This window comes from Tiliqua scincoides, chromosome 5, assembly GCF_035046505.1.
Source record: "Tiliqua scincoides isolate rTilSci1 chromosome 5, rTilSci1.hap2, whole genome shotgun sequence".
Lineage (NCBI taxonomy): Eukaryota > Metazoa > Chordata > Lepidosauria > Squamata > Scincidae > Tiliqua > Tiliqua scincoides.
The window spans coordinates 70,355,809-70,373,462 of NC_089825.1; the positions used below are offsets into that span (position 1 = coordinate 70,355,809).

A 17,654-nucleotide genomic window follows, 5' to 3' on the forward strand; every position below is an offset into this window, starting at 1 on the left:
TTACTTTTATGCATGTTTTTACCATACAAGTAGCTTTTTCCTTGCTTTTTTTCTCTGATTAAGAATAGTGGAGAAGCTAATATTACACCCACCCTGCTGACATCAGGAGATGATCAGGAATTACAAACATTATGAGGGGTACAATTTATGGTAATGGGCTGCCAAGTTACCCATGCAAGTGAAAAAAGGTTGGTAACAAATGCAGGAGACCCATTAATCAAATCCTTCTGTAAGGTGCCTGATGTGTTAAGCCAGAGGCTCTACATATACAGTTTATAACACATAACTAGAAGTGTGAATTCAATTCACAGTGGAGAGACAGGCAACGACTTGAACAAGTGCAGCTGTACATAGTTGCAACCCTATTTACTCAGAAGTAGACCCATTGCTTTCAATGGGTGTTATTCTTAAGTAATCGTGCACTGAATTGTAGCCTGGGACTTTGTTTCAAATGGAAATGAGAATGACCTCCTGGTGTTTACAAAAACAGACCTCTGCAAAATGGAATGAGGCTGCAGAAGGCTCTGCTAAAGAGAAGGAGGCTAAATTTACTACAATATTTTAAGCTGTCTGCCCAACTCAAGGAAGCTATTAAAACTTCGTTACACCGCAATGCAACAGCGAGATGGTCACGTTTAATTAAATCTGTGAGATCTAAAAGCACCAAGATTTTTTGGCAAATTATATCCGGCTGTTTCTATAAAAACTCATTTGGTTTCACAGCAATTCCAGCTAAAATTTGGGAAGCACATTTTAAATCAATCTTCTTTGATGAATCTAAACCTGTCTCCATTGTTAATATGCCACTCGCGTTAGATCTCCCTGATTGGCCTGCAGTCTCAGTGGATGAAGCTCTTTCACTCATTAATCAGTTAAAGCTGAGTAAAGCAGCGGGACCAGACTCAATTCCTCCTGATATTTATAAAGAAGCACCAGAGTGGTGGGCCCCAATAATTGCAGAACTTTTCACTAGAATTGATAAATTTGGGGTACTTCGGGACACTTGGACTAGATCTATCTTGGTTCCCATCTTCAAAAAAGGGGATAAAAAACTTCCCCCCAGCTACAGGCCAATCAGCCTTTTAGACCTGGCAGGGAAAATGTATGCCTCCCATTTACTTAAGAAACTTTCTGCCTGGATCTCGGACCATAACATCATAGGCCCAGAGCAAGCGGGTTTTAGGCCAAATAAGTCTGCAATTGATCAGTGTGTGGTATTATCACACCTAATCTTCAAACAAAGGACTCAAAATAAAGCCCGACTATACGTGGCCTTTTCAGATTTAAAGTCGGCCTTTGATTCCATAGATAGAGATAGACTCTGGGATAAACTTGAGAAGATGGGAGTGGACAAAAGGCTATTAATATTAATTCGTGCCCTTCATTTAAACACCTCATACCAAGTGAAATTATCTCTGAGGGGCGGCCTCTCGGCCCCAATTCCAATCAACAAGGGGGTCAAGCAGGGATGCATTCTTGCTCCCACCCTGTTCAATCTCTTCATTAACGATCTGGCTCCCTATCTAGCAAACTTTGATACGCATTCCCCCAAATTAGGTTCAGTGGATTTCCCTCTTCTTTTGTATGCTGATGACATGGCCCTGATATCCCGAACTAAAATAGGATTAAGGAGACTGGTTAATGCCTGCATAGAATATTTTACCAACAATGCCCTTCAGCTAAACTATGAAAAGTCCAAGATTTTGGTGTTTGGGCACTCTTGGAAACCACAGTCTTGGCTTTTCAATGGTAAATCAATACAACAAGTAAAGGAATTTCAGTATCTTGGTCTCCGGTTTCACTACCGGCATTTCTGATCTTCCCATCGGCTTACAGTAATTAACTCATCCAAACTAGTTGTTCAGGCTGTTACTCGTTTTTTCTTCTCTTGGGGTAACTCATTCATTCCAGCTGCTCTCCAGGCTTTTAATGCCAAAGTTACACCTCAAATTTAGTATGGCATTCCTGTTTGGATGCCAGCATTAAATGATTCAATTGAAAAGATACATTCTAATTTTCTATACAAGATCTTAGGTGTACCGCATTGCGTTCCCTTTGCAGCACTTTGCCTGGAGACAGGCCAATATAGGCTGGAGTTTCTAGCTTGGTCCAGTTTCTTAAAATACTGGGCCAAAGTGTGCTTCAGGGCTAACCAAAATCCATTGTTAAAGGGTTTATTGACTGACTCGCTGTTGTCTCCTTGCTTAGCTCTATTCAATAAGAAAATTAGACAAATGGGTCTCGAGGAAGATCTACAAGGAGCTGCTACACTTGAGATTTCTATCAGGCTCTTGATAACAAGACCAACAGACATAGAAAGGCAAGAGATTTTGGCTGCAGCACAAAAAAAATGTTCGCCCCTAAATTTCCATCTTAACAATACCTTTGGTCTACAACCAAAATACCTGTCCTTCTTAGAGTGCCCCTTTGAAAGGAGGGCTTTTACATTAGCCCCTAATGACCTACTTCAGGGGTGCTCAAACTTTCAACTTTAGGGATGTTGGACCTTTAACAAGTGTATAAAAGAGAGAATTTCAGCAGGTGCAACTTGTCATCCCACAGATGACAAGCTGCACCTGCTGAAATTCCCTCTTCTATACACTTGTTAAAGGTCCAGCATCCCTAAAGTTGAAAGTTTGAGCACCCCTGACCTACTTGGTAGGTTTAGAAATGCCCCGAAGGAAGAACGATTTTGCAGTTGTGGCCTCAGAGAGGTAGACTCTCTTCCACACATTGTTCTGCATTGTGCTTTTAATCAGGTGCTCAGAGACCAGTATCTCCCCTCATTGTCAGGAAACAAAAAAGGTCTCTCTGAGATCACCTATTTACAACTTTTGCTGGCAGGTGAATTTGAATTTGTGACCCTTCCAGTTGCTAAATTTCTACATATGAGCAACTTGAAGCTGGTTGCTGAACTAAGTTGCTGGTTCTAAGCAACTTGGAGTAACTGTGTAAGCAAACTGGTGTGTTTTAACCTTTATTTCTTATCTCTTTTTAAATATATACCTTCATACATGACTGTTTGGCGATATTAGTTGTAAACAGGGCTTTTTTTCTAATGGAACGTGGGGGGACGGAGTTCCGGCACCTTTTTGCAGGGCCCCCCCCTTCGGAGGTATTCCAGGAGGGGGGGAGCAAAACAAAGGTATTAGCTGGGTGGGTGCTGGGGGGTGCAGGGTGGGCGGGCACCTGGCCCCTGCCTGACCGCACAACGACCCCCTCCTGTCCCATCTCCAAGCTCTCGCCTGAGCCCAGCCTGCCTCCCCTCCCCCCGCGCTCTGCTTCCCCGCGCAGCTTCCAAGCCGGTGGAGGTCGCGGGGGACACACGCAACGCTGAGGAGGAGGATGGACAGCCAGCCAGCCAGGGAGACGGGCTGCGACACCCATGGAACGCCCAGGTACTGGCTTGGCAGAGGAGGAGGGGAAGGAAGCTGGCTGGTGCAGCCCCCATGCCAATCTGCAGCACAAGCCTAGGCATGTCTACTCAGAAGTAAGTCTCATTGTGCTCAATGGGGCTTGCTCCTGGGAAAGTGTCCTAGCCTTGCAGCCTGAGTAGACAGGCAGAGGAAGGGCTCTGAGGCTGCAGTCCTCTCCACACTTTCCTGGGAGGAAGCCTCACTGCCTCTACTGGGACTGACTTCTGAGTAGACAGGCAGAGGAGGGGCTCTGAGGCTGCCATCCTATCCACAGTAAGCCCCATTCACTAAAGTGGAACTTACTTCTGAGTAGACATGCATAGGATTGGGCTCTTAGACTGCAATCCTAGGCACTTTCGTGGGAGTAAGCTCCATTGACTAGAACGAGACTTACTTTAGAGTAGACATACCTAGAATTGGGCTCTTAATCCTGGCAGAGATATATATCTGCACCTGTTTTCACACGCTAAGGGCAGGTGAAAAGGGATTCTACGTGTGTACAACGTGCTGTCCAGCCTTGCCAGAGATCCTCCTCATCCTTCTCCCACAAGCATGCCCTCCGCCAGCCAGTGTTTGCAGCTCCTCTCCAGCAATGCACAGCAGCTGCTCAGGGCAGCAGAGAACATACAATTGCATGCCAAGCGCCTTCCCAAAGACACAGAGTATTCTGATACCTGAATTAAACCATATTTAATCGCTTGTTTGCAAACATAGCTGTTTTCTATGTGCACCTAAGGACCCCTCTTGTGTAAGAATTCCTTTTTTGTTCTTACTCCCACAGTTGCTTAGAGTAATTTTACTACATGGAACTCATGTAAGCCATTTTTCGGAATCCATTCACTGCTTCCTCTCCTCGAAATAGTGCCACACTACATGCTACAAGTGCACCTGTACAGTATTTTTCCCCATGTGTAGAAAAAGTAGCTAGGGGGCAGGGGATGTGGAGATTGACAGCCCAATCCTATGCATGTCTACTCAGAAGTAAGTTCATCTTTAGGGGGCAAGCACATTAAAAATATTTTATTTCTCCAATAAAAAATGGCTTAAAAATAAATAAATAAATAAAAGATTAACAAGTTGTGAGTTCCTGCACCTTTTTTTATACAAAAAAAGCACTGGTTGTAAAACTATATGCCTAATAAAGGTTTGTTGTATGTTGTATGTATGAGAAGGAGGCTTGCTTGATTAAAAAGGAAGTCTCAGGAGTAGTGAAAAAGGTTCTTTGGCTGCAGCTTGCCAGGGGTTGCCTTAGAGCAGTGGTACTCACACATTTAGCACCGGGACCCACTTTTTGGAATGAGAATCTGTCAGGACCCACTGGAAGTGATGTCAAGACCAGAAGTGACATCACCAAGTAGGAACATGTTTAACAATCCTAGGCTGCAATCCTACCCACACTTCCCCAGGAGTGAGTCCCATTTACTATCATTGTTATACATAGTAGCTTGTTAAAAGTACAGCTCTGTAACATTTCCCCAAATGCAGTCACATACCAGGGTAGTATCAAGTCTAATATATTAAAAATAAAATATTGAAATGAATGGGGACCCACCTGAAATTGGCTCGCAACTCACCTAGTGGGTCCCGATCCACAGTTTGAGAAACACTGCCCTAAGGGGAAATTAGTATAACTAGCTGGGCAGTCCTATGCTCAACTTAAGGCACCAACCCAGTCACACCTTAACTGTGGCCTATATCCTCTACTAGTCCAGCACAAAAGGGGAAGAGTTCTTTAACTGCTAGAGAGGTGCCCCCTGCCAACCACTCCCCTAGCACCCAAGGCAATAGTACCTTCCCAGATATGTACCCTCAATTTCAGGAAAGCTGATTTTCATGCGCTTGAAGAACAAATAAGTTGTATCCCATGCCTAGCAGAAAATGACTGAAGAGGGATGCCATATTTTGAAAAACAGGATCCTGGAGACACAATTGCAGTTTCCTAACTGTAAGAACTATCTGGCAGTGGAGGTTGTGGAGTCCCCTCCCCCCTTGACTTACCTGTGTTGTGCTGCTGAGGTGGATAGTCTGAAAAGTACTGGGGAAGATAGCCTGTGTGGTTGATGGTGCAGAGTGAGGTGTTTGTGCATGGTGTTCCCTTCCACCAGGGTCCCCCTTTCTGGGGGCTAGGTGATATAGCCCCATGCTGCATACCCTGTGCTCTGAGTGCCAGAGCTGGGCTTATATGGTGGGGAGGGTGTGGACTGATTGGCATCAGAATTACGCTGTATCCTTTGCTCTGTGGGTTGAGGGGGGCTGTTTAGGCAATTGGATGGAGTTGTGCTCTTTGGTGCTTGTAATATGTGCAAGGGACACCCTCTAATATACGCCTGATCTGTGGCTGGTGTAGCGATTTTCTGCAAATGGCAGGGGGGTGTCTGTAAATTAATTAATTTCTTAAAACAATTCTTGTATAAATACAGTAAAGGTAGTTTGCCATATTGATTGATAAAATCTCATTCTTGCCAGTTAGTAACTGTCTAATCGTGTCAGTTTCAGATCCGTTAAATGACTTTTAAAAAGGGTATAAATAGTAGCTCTGTAAATTAGAGTAACAATCACAGTTTAGCAAAATATGAGGTAGTGTCTCAAAAGAATCTGAACTACAATGACATACTTTAGATTGTTGAGCATTGAACCTGGCTTTCGTCTTATTTGAGGGGAAAGTGTTGAATCTGGCTAGGGAAAACACTCTCTATGTTCCTGCGGTTTTGCTGGAAAATTAAAATAGTTACTACCAAAATCAGCTGCTCAAGATAGTCCAAAATAAAGTGGGGAGCAGGTTTTTTTAGCCTCAGCTAAAAGCTCTTGTTTTTCAATGTCCCTTAACCAGGTACGTAAGATCTTAAATGCAATTGCCCATGGCATCGTGCCCAGCACATCCAAGGAACGCCCTAGAGATTGGACTTTCTTGCTAAGTAAGGCCAGTCCTGGAGAACAGGAGGAATCTTCTAAAATACTTTCCAGTAGGGGGTCCTTAGCTGCAGCAGAGCCAATTCTAAACCAGTGTTTGAAAAAGCTAAGCCAAGCTAAAGACTCCACTTTATTTTAGCCTGCTCCCAGACATAAAACAGCATAAGGTGCACATCGAGGTACTGCAAAGATTTTGTATAGGAAGAGAGACTGAATCCTCTCAACCGTGATGCAGAAGGCAGAGATCCAAATGGGGATTCTGTATAGGAGCTGTGCCATTACCTTAATATTAAATGTCTGGAGCGCTGCAGGTATAAAGGAATTCCCCCAAGCGTAAAAAGACTGATTGCTTGAGCTGTTATACTGCTTTTATGAATTGCTGATTGGTGGTGCTCTGTCCACGAATGCCTAAAATGGAATAGGACTCCTAGGTATTTGACCATTTTCACTTGTTGATTCCTCAATGACTGGTGTCAACTCCTCAGAGTGGGCTTCAAACCAGTCTGCCGTCTTGTTGGTCTTCTTGCCAAATATGGACAAGGCGATGTTGTAAACGGTATTCTTGAAATGTTCCCATCTGTTGGATGCGTTTGCGTCGGCCGGGCCTTACTTACAGTCATTGAGGAAAAGAGGAGAGCTCAAGCAGCATACAAGGCCTGTCCCAGTGAGCGCAACCTGCAGATCCTCCGAGCTGCTCGCAGCAAAGTCCAGCAGGCTGCCAGAAGATGTGCTAACGACTACTGGCTCCAGCTCTGTTCCCAGATACAGATAGCAGCTGACACGGGCAACATCAAGGGGATGTATGATGGTATCAAGCAGGCCCTAGGTCCAACACAGAAGAAAATTGCCCCTCTGAAGTCTGCAGCAGGCGAGGTCATCCAGGATCGGGCGCAGCAGATGGAATGCTGGGTGCAGCACTACTCTGAGCTATATTTCAGAGAAAATGTAGTCACTGAAGAAGCGCTGAACAACATTGAGTGCCTGCCTGTGTTGGAGGAGCTTGACAGTGAACCAACCCTAGAAGAACTTCACGAGGCCCTGGACTCCCTTGCCTTTGGTAAGGCACCAGGAAAAGACAGCATCCCTGCTGAAGTCCTAAAGTGCTGCAAAGAGATCATCGTCACTGAGCTGCATGAAATCCTCTGTCTCTGCTGGAGAGAAGGTGGAGTACCTCAAGACATGAGGGATGCAAACATCATCACGCTGTACAAGAACAAAGGCGACAGGGATGACTGCAGCAACTACCGCGGCATCTCTCTCCTTAGCGTAGTAGGAAAGCCGTTTGCCCAAGTTGCACTAAAGAGGCTCCAGGTACTTGCAGAGAGCGTCTATCCAGAGTCGCAGTGCGGATTCCGAGCCAACAGATCCACCACTGATATGGTATTCTCCCTTAGACAACTGCAGGAGAAATGCAGGGAACAATGACAGCCACTCTTTATAGCCTTCATAGATCTCACGAAGGCTTTCGACCTGGTCAGCAGGGACGGCCTCTTCAAGATTCTCCCCAAGATTGGATGTCCACCCAGACTCCTCAGCATCATCAGATCTTTCCACAAGGACATGAAAGGCACTGTTGTCTTTGATGGCTCCACATCAGACCCCTTTGACATCCGAAGCAGAGTGAAGCAGGGCTGTGTTCTTGCGCCAACCTTGTTTGGGATTTTCTTCGCTGTCCTGCTGAAGCATGCCTTTGGAACTGCAACAGAAGGCATCTATCTCCGGACCAGATCAGACGGAAAGCTCTTCAACCTCTCCAGACTGAGAGCAAAATCCAAAGTCCAGCTGAAATGTCTGCGTGACTTCCTCTTTGCCGACGATGCAGCTGTCACTACCCACTCTGCCAAAGATCTCCAGCAGCTCATGGATCGTTTTAGTAAGGCCTGCCAAGATTTTGGACTGACAATCAGCCTGAAGAAAACACAGGTCCTGGTTCAGGATGTGGACTCACCTCCCTGCATTACAATCTCTGAGCATGAACTGGAGGTTGTCCATGACTTTGTGTACCTTGGCTCAACGATCTCCGACACTCTTTCTCTCAATACTATTTCTCTCAATAGTATTGAGAGAAAGAGTGTCGGAGATCGTTGAGCCAAGGTACACAAAGTCATGGACAACCTCCAGTTCATGCTCAGAGATTGTAATGCATCGGTAAACAACAAACGCATCGGTAAAGCAGCTACCACGTTTTCCAGATTCACAAAGAGAGTCTGGTCCAACAAGAAGCTGACGGAACATACCAAGATCCAGGTCTACAGAGCTTGCGTCCTGAGTACACTTCTGTACTGCAGCGAGTCATGGACTCTTCGCTCACAACAGGAGAGGAAACTGAACGCATTCCACATGCGCTGCCTCCGACGCATTCTCGGCATCACCTGGCAGGACAAAGTTCCAAACAACACAGTCCTGGAACGAGCTGGAATCCCTAGCATGTATGCACTGCTGAAACAGACGCCTGCGTTGGCTTGGTCATGTTGTGAGAATGGATGATGGCCGGATCCCAAAGGATCTCCTCTATGGAGAACTCGTGCAAGGAAAGCGCCCTATAGGTAGACCACAGCTGCGATACAAGGACATCTGCAAGAGGGATCTGAAGGCCTTAGGAGTGGACCTCAGCAGGTGGGAAACCCTGGCCTCTGAGCAGCCCGCTTGGAGGCAGGCTGTGCAGCATGGCCTTTCCCAGTTTGAAGAGACACTTGGCCAACAGTCTGAGGCTAAGAGGCAAAGAAGGAAGGCCCATAGCCAGGGAGACAGACCAGGGACACACTACACTTGCTCCCAGTGTGGAAGGGATTGTCATTCCTGAATCGGCCTTTTCAGCCACACTAGACGCTGTGCCAGAACCACCATCCAGAGCGCAATATCATAGTCTTCCGAGACTGAAGGTTGCAACAACAACTTGTTGATTAGAATGCCCATCAAAGATCCATGTTGTTGGTTTCCAGGAACGGCCAAATACCACTATTTTCGATTTATCAAAATTAAGGGTCAACTTACTTTGTTCAAAATATTTTAGACATGCCAAGATTAGCCACTTTAGACCAATTTTTGTGGATGCTAACAGAAGCATGTCATCCGCATAAAGAAGAGATAGAACTAATTGACCAATTTAAGGGGGGGTGAGCATCTCCTGAGCGTGCAGCTCCTCGGCTGCCCGGGTAGGAAGTCTCGGGACTGGAGGACGTCATCCTGGAGAGGAGGGAAACAATCCCCTAGGGAGGACCCCTTCTCCAGGGGATGGGCCCGTATCCGAACGCACTCGGGATACTCCTCGGTGGGAGGGGGGTCGTGGGCTTCTTGTAGTGGGGGATTCGATTATTAGAAACATAGAGAGGGGGGTTTGCGACGGATGTGAGGACCGCATGGTGACTTGCCTGCCTGGTGCGAAGGTTGCGGACATCACTTCTCGTCTAGACAGGCTAGTAGACAGTGCTGGGGGAGAGGTAGCGGCTGTGGTGCATGTCGGCACCAACGACGTGGGCAAGTGTAGCTGGGAGGTCCTGGAGGCCAAATTTAGGCTTTTAGGCAGGAAGCTGAAAGCCAGGACCTCAAAGGTAGCGTTCTCTGAAGTGCTACCTGTTCCACGTGCAGGGCCAGCTAGGCAGGCGGAGATCAGGGGTCTCAGTGCGTGGATGAGACGGTGGTGTAGGGAGGAGGGGTTTAGATTCGTTAGGCACTGGGGAATGTTTTGGGACAAGCGGGGCCTGTACAAGAGGGACGGGCTCCACTTGAACCAGAATGGAACCAGACTGCTGGCGCATAACATTAAAAAGGTGGCAGAGCAGCTTTTAAACTGATCCCTGGGGGAAGGCCGACAGGAGCCGAGGGGCATCCGGTTCGGGACTCCTCATCCCTATGGGATGAGGATGGGGAGGTTAGAGAACAACAAGACAAAGGCAGAGTAGGAGAACAAATTAGGAAAGGTAGTGTGATGGGATGTGATAGATGGTTTGGCACAATGAGAGGATGCAGGGACAAAGGAGCGAATAAGCAGCGCATCCTGGGGCATTCCGTGTACAAATGCTTTTATGCGAATGCCCGAAGTCTACGAGCAAAGGTGGGAGAACTGGAATGTCTGGTGACAAGGGAAAACATTGACATAGTGGGCATAACAGAAACCTGGTGGAATGCGGAGAATCAGTGGGATACCGCAATCCCGGGCTATAAACTCTACAGGAGGGACAGGCAGGGGCGTGTTGGAGGTGGGGTGGCCCTTTATGTTAAGGAAGGGATAGAATCCAGCAAAGTAGAGATTGAAGGTGGGTCCGACTCCACTGTAGAATCTCTGTGGGTTAAATTACCAGGCTTGTGCAGCGATGTAATACTGGGGGCGTGCTATCGTCCTCCAGACCAGAAATCGGATGGGGACCTTGAAATGAGGAAACAGATCAGGGAGGTGACAAGGAGGGACAGGGTTGTAATCATGGGGGACTTCAATTATCCTCATATTGACTGGGTCAATTTGTGTTCTGGTCACAATAAGGAAACCGGATTTCTCGACGTGCTAAATGACTGTGGCTTAGAGCAGCTAGTCACGGAGCCCACCAGAGGACAGGTGACTCTGGATTTAATATTGTGCGGTATGCAGGACCTGGTTAGAGATGTAAACGTTACTGAGCCATTGGGGAACAGTGATCATGCTGCGATCCGTTTTGACATGCACGTTGGGGGAAGAATACCAGGCAAATCTCTAACAAAAACCCTTGACTTCCGACGGGCAGACTTCCCCCAAATGAGGAGGCTGGTTAGAAGGAGGTTGAAAGGGAGGGTAAAAAGAGTCCAATCTCTCCAGAGTGCATGGAGGCTGCTTAAAACAACAGTGATAGAGGCCCAGCAGAGGTGTATACCGCAAAGAAAGAAGGGTTCCACTAAATCCAGGAGAGTGCCCGCATGGCTAACCAGCCAAGTTAGAGAAGCTGTGAAGGGCAAGGAAGCTTCCTTCCGTAAATGGAAGTCTTGCCCTAATGAGGAGAATAAAAAGGAACATAAACTGTGGCAAAAGAAATGTAAGAAGGTGATACGGGAGGCCAAGCGAGACTATGAGGAACGCATGGCCAGCAACATTAAGGGGAATAATAAAAGCTTCTTCAAATATGTTAGAAGCAGGAAACCCGCCAGAGAAGCGGTTGGCCCTCTGGATGGTGAGGGAGGGAAAGGGGAGATAAAAGGAGACTTAGAGATGGCAGAGAAATTGAATGAGTTCTTTGCATCTGGCTTCATGGCAGAAGACCTCGGGCAGATACCGCTGCCCGAACGGCCCCTCCTGACTGAGGAGTTAAGTCAGATAGAGGTTAAAAGAGAAGATGTTTCAGACCTCATTGATAAATTAAAGATCAACAAGTCACCGGGCCCTGATGGCATCCACCCAAGAGTTATTAAGGAATTGAAGAATGAAGTTGCAGATCTCTTGACTAAGGTATGCAACTTGTCCCTCAAAACGGCCACGGTGCCAGAAGATTGGAGGATAGCAAATGTCACGCCTATTTTTTAAAAGGGAAAGAGGGGGGACCCGGGAAACTATAGGCCGGTCAGCCTAACATCCATACCGGGTAAGATGGTGGAATGCCTCATCAAAGATAGGATCTCAAAACACATAGATGAACAGGCCTTGCTGAGGGAGAGTCAGCATGGCTTCTGTAAGGGTAAGTCTTGCCTCACGAACCTTATAGAATTCTTTGAAAAGGTCAACAGGCTTGTGGATGCGGGAGAACCCGTGGACATTATATATCTGGACTTTCAGAAGGCGTTTGACACGGTCCCTCACCAAAGGCTACTGAAAAAACTCCACAGTCAGGGAATTAGAGGACAGGTCCTCTCATGGATTGAGAACTGGTTGGAGGCCAGGAAGCAGAGAGTGGGTGTCAATGGGCAATTTTCACAATGGAGAGAGGTGAAAAGCGGTGTGCCCCAAGGATCTGTCCTGGGACCGGTGCTTTTCAACCTCTTCATAAATGACCTGGAGACAGGGTTGAGCAGTGAAGTGGCTAAGTTTGCAGACGACACCAAACTTTTCCGAGTGGTGAAGACCAGAAGTGATTGTGAGGAGCTCCAGAAGGATCTCTCCAGACTGGCAGAATGGGCAGCAAAATGGCAGATGCGCTTCAATGTCAGTAAATGTAAAGTCATGCACATTGGGGCAAAAAATCAAAACTTTAGATATAGGCTGATGGGTTCTGAGCTGTCTATGACAGATCAGGAGAGAGATCTTGGGGTGGTGGTGGACAGGTCGATGAAAGTGTCGACCCAATGTGCGGCGGCAGTGAAGAAGGCCAATTCTATGCTTGGGATCATTAGGAAGGGTATTGAGAACAAAACGGCTAGTATTATAATGCTGTTGTACAAATCTATGGTAAGGCCACACCTGGAGTATTGTGTCCAGTTCTGGTCGCCGCATCTCAAAAAAGACATAGTGGAAATGGAAAAGGTGCAAAAAAGAGCGACTAAGATGATTACGGGGCTGGGGCACCTTCCTTATGAGGAAAGGCTACGGCGTTTGGGCCTCTTCAGCCTAGAAAAGAGACGCCTGAGGGGGGACATGATTGAGACATACTAAATTATGCAAGGGATGGACAGAGTGGATAGGGAGATGCTCTTTACACTCTCACATAATACCAGAACCAGGGGACATCCACTAAAATTGAGTGTTGGGCGGGTTAGGACAGACAAAAGAAAATATTTCTTTACTCAGCGTGTGGTCGGTCTGTGGAACTCCTTGCCACAGGATGTGGTGCTGGCGTCTAGCCTAGACGCCTTTAAAAGGGGATTGGACAAGTTTCTGGAGGAAAAATCCATTATGGGGTACAAGCCATGATGTGTATGCGCAACCTCCTGATTTTAGAAATGGGTTATGTCAGAATGCCAGATGCAAGGGAGGGCACCAGGATGAGGTCTCTTGTTATCTGGTGTGCTCCCTGGGGCATTTGGTGGGCCGCTGTGAGATACAGGAAGCTGAACTAGATGGGCCTATGGCCTGATCCAGTGGGGCTGTTCTTATGTTCTTATGTAATAATGGGACCAAATCATTTAAAAACAAATTTAAATCGGTAGGGGCCAACACACAGCCTTGCTTGACACCTTTACTTACCATTACTTCGTCCATCAAATCACCACTAGGTGATAGCCTAATTTGGCAGGAGGTGTCTAAGTAAAGACTCCTAATTAGAAAGAATAGTCTTGTATCTATTCCCAAGATTCCCAATTTGGACCAAAGAATATCTCTACTAATTGAGTCAAAGTCCAAGAAAGCAGCATATATGCAGGATTACATTGCGCAGTGTACTTCACTATTAAGTGCGAAAGGACAGTGCAGTTTTCAAGGGTGGATCACCCAGTCCTAAAACCATATTGTTCAGGGCCCAATATGTCATCAATTAGCCAAGAAAGCAGTTTCTAGTGGAGATGCGTGGCGTACATTTGCCCCAGGACTGAAAGCAAACTGATCAACCAATAATAATTTGGGGTATTTTTATTACCATTTTTAAAGATAGGGATTATTAATTATTTCTTCCAGGCTTCAGGTATTTTGCCAGTACTGTAAACCACAGTAAAAAGGTTGGCGAGTGTGGGGGCCCACCAATCTGGGTCCACCCTAGCAAATCTATCATGTATTTGACCTTACAAGATACATAAATGTGCTATTACATTTGTTTTGTTTTCCAGACTAACTTTGGAATATACCTGATGAATAATCTTGAGAGACAATTCCCTCTTCCAAGTATCTTGACCGTAGGATCTCCGGTTGTGGTCCTTTCAGTGGTGAAGAACTTTATCACCTGCTCAGCACCTACTGAAGAGCCAAAGTCGGGTTGACTTCTCAGCTAGGCCCCCAGATGGGACTGTCTTACAGACTGTTCTAATTTACCTGGCACTTTCTCCTAAATTGTGAATAAAGTGGTTTGTATGCCACATCTAATTAATTATTGTGAGGTGGTCTACGTGCAGATTTGTTTGTGAAAAAGTGGCATACAAGTATCAAATCAAAGTTTCATCTCCTCTCTCAACTGAATTTGTTTGACATGAGACAAGCACCAAAAAGACACTGCAGGATGATTACGCTGTGTAAGAATCAATTGTTAGGCACCCATTGCACATATTCTTTTAATACAGTATTGTCTCCTTATGTAGTTTCTTTGACTTGACAGTACAAAAGTAGGAGAAGGAATGGTATGACTGGGAAAGAAAAATGAATGAACTGGGGGATGATGCGCTAAAATTGCAGTTTTAGGAGCAACACCATCATGCCATATACCGTTGGATGCAGAATTCCCAGTGGAACGCAATGCAAAAAACCAGAGTGAAATAGCTCCTTTCTTTCAAAAGTTATGGCCAAAATAACGGAAAGAAAAAAATGCATGGAGCCCTATGAAAAGTGATACCGAGCCGTATCGCACATTCGCTCATGAGTAGGCGAACGTGCCTTAGTCTGTCGGAAAGTGCAGGCTGAGAGGAATCCAACGACACCAGAATGGTTCCTATCCAATGAATGCAGCCCCCCCAAAAACACCCAAGAAGGAAGTTCCTCCCTCCCAGCTGTGAATGTATTGAGCCCTATGGGAAGCGAAACAGTCGTGTTTACGACTGTGTCACGGTCGTGTTTACTCATGAGTAGGCAGATGTGTCTTGGCTTGTGATCAGGCCAGGCAAAGGGGAATGTGAGGACATCAGAATGGTCCTGATCCGATGGAACGAGCGCAAGAAATGCTCCAGAAGGCAGCCTCCCCCGCCCCCACTAAAAAGGAAGGGCTTCAAAGAGATCGGTTCATAGACTTTCCGTCTGGTTTTTCTGGAAGGGCTTCCATGCACTGATCATCTGAGTGATGGAGGGGGAAAAAAACACCTCACCAACTGATCCTTTATCCAGCATGAAAACAATGTGAAGCAAGGCTTCTTCTGCTCTGTTTAGATAGAATCTTTTTGTGGGAACAGTTTCCTAGGAGTTGGGATCCAGACCCGTCCCAGAAGGTTTTCCATGGTGCATGTATACAAGGAGGTCTACTGCATCTGACCAAAGGACCTGGCAGTGCTTTTTAAAAAAGAAAACAAAACATGCCATATTCATGGAGAGGGAGAAATCAAGGACCCAATGTAAAGGCCAACAGCATGACTGTAATTCAGCCAGGAAAGGACAATGGAGACAAGGAAGGTGCAACAAATGGATTTATAGTATTTTAATGATTTAAACCAGTGGTTCTCAAACATTCTTGTGCTGGGATCCACATTTTAAAATGACACTCTATCGGGACCCACCTAGTTTTACAAGACTTTAAAAAAGTGATAAAGAAATTTTTTTTTTTACAAGAAATATTTTATTTAAAAAAATTCAATGCATTTCTCATAATGACACAGCTCTAATAAATAGCCTCAAGGCTTGAGGGGTTCAGGGTATAATCCTAATCAACTTTCCAGCACTGACATAGCTGTGCCAGTGGAGCATGTGCTGCATCCTGCAGTTGGGGGGCAGTCACAGAGGCCTCCTAAAGGGAAGGCAATGTTTGTTCCCTTACCTTGGAGTTTCATTGCCCTTACCTCGGTGCTGGAAATTGTTGAGGATTGTGCCCTTAATTATGTGACCCAGGCTTCACTTGCCCCAACTACCTGTCATTGATAGACTTGGAAAAATCCACAGCAGAAAAAAGACACTCAAACATTTACCTTACTTTCTATATTTACACAACCTTGCAAACTGCAGGAGCTCGGCTCTTTGCAGGGCAGTTAGCAGCTATCTGGTTTTTGAATAGCCTCAAGGCTTGAGACAGTTATCTGATCTTTCCATCAGCCATGTTTTCACTTGAGGCGCTGCAGGACCCCCCAGAAATCAGGTCACAACCCACTAAGTGGGTCCCAACCCACAGTTTGGGAAACACTGGTTTAAACCAAACACTGGCTCAGTAATTTTGTTTGAACTCCACAAGAGAGGGAAAAAGGCTGGAAAGGAAAGAATGGGTAGGGCATTACTGATCCTGGGTGTCAGCTGGCATGGTGGTCCTTGGATGATGGCTGGAATTAGGGTGACAATGTAGCACTAATAGGGTTAATGCTCCACAGACTAACAGCAAGGCAGAATAGCAGCAAGCTCAGCAGAGGTTAAGGAACACAAGGTGCTAGTGCTCATGGTCTTTAAAGACCCTCCCATAGAATTATATGGGATCCTTTGGGATGAAATTAATCAAGGGATCCTCCTTTGCTAATTAAGAACCCCTGTTCCCTGCACTCTCCAGATGGATGGCACCCCCCAGTAAGTTCAGAAATCACACTTTTTCTCCAGCAACGGTCTTAATCCCAGGAGCACTGTCACCACCACCCCCAAGGGGGCAGCGATGGGGTTTCCCTGGCTGAAGTATCGGGATGCCCCAGTTTGGGAACCTCTGTGATAATTTATGCATTGCATGAAGAAATGCTTTTGGGGGTGGGGTCTATTCTGAACCTATTGTAAATTTATTTAATTGGTGTGGGTGTTAGGCAGGATGGGGGCAGAAATCAGCAGTGCACTCTCAAAGGAAAGCCAAGTCCTGCTGTTCCTGAAATTTCACATTGGTCTAATCATCTAATACATAATCTTAGACATTTGATACTTGCAGTAGTGAGGAGAAAAAATGTTGCATTGCTGTTTCCTGCTGTCAAACCACTAGTTGCTTCGTCCTTCAATTTCCTGCCATAACAGAAAAAACACATTATTTGGTCTGATAACACACTTGTGATGAGGAAAAGGCCTGCTGTTCTGTGACCTTGGAATGGTCTTTGGCATCTTTCCTCTCTGACGTTATCTTTGCATCATGTAGAATGTTTTTCTTTTTAAATATTGTGTGATGATTACAAAAGAAAATAGGGTCACATGGGCAAATATTGGTTTTTCTGTTTGTTGCTTTTTATAGCTGTCACACTCAAGGATTCCTTTGGCCCAGGTTCCTAGGACCGAACTGACCTATTGTCTAAACCAGTGATTCTCATATATTTAGCACCACTTCAGGATCCACTTTTTAGAATTAGAATCATTCAGGAACCACTGGAAGTGATGTCATGACTGAAAGTGACATCATCAAGCAGGAAAATTCTTAACAATTCTAGGCTGCAGTTTTACCCACATTTACCCAGGAGTAAGTTCCATTTATTATCATTGTTAAAAGATTATACATAGTAGCTTGTTAACATTTCCCAGTACTATGGTAGCATCAAGTCTATTAAAAATAATATATTGAACTGAATGGGGACCCACCTGAAATTGGCTTGTGACCCACCTAGCGGATCACAGTTTGAGAAACACTGGTCTAAACACTCCAAGCAAATCAGGGGCACGTGTTCCCAATTGGTTCTCAGGTAACCTCAACTCTCAAA

At 45.8% G+C, this 17,654-nt stretch overlaps 1 protein-coding gene across 1 annotated transcript in view; it reads left to right on the forward strand.

The window, feature by feature from the left end:
- MOCOS (molybdenum cofactor sulfurase) overlaps window positions 1–14,146 on the forward strand; it is a 118,279-nt gene extending 104,133 nt beyond the window's left edge. Inside the window, exon 15 of the mRNA XM_066628806.1 lies at window positions 13,983–14,146. Coding sequence (XP_066484903.1) covers window positions 13,983–14,132 — 150 coding nt within the window. The 3' untranslated portion in view covers window positions 14,133–14,146. The remainder of the gene's footprint in view (window positions 1–13,982) is intronic.
- Window positions 14,147–17,654: the final 3,508 nt, after the last annotated feature.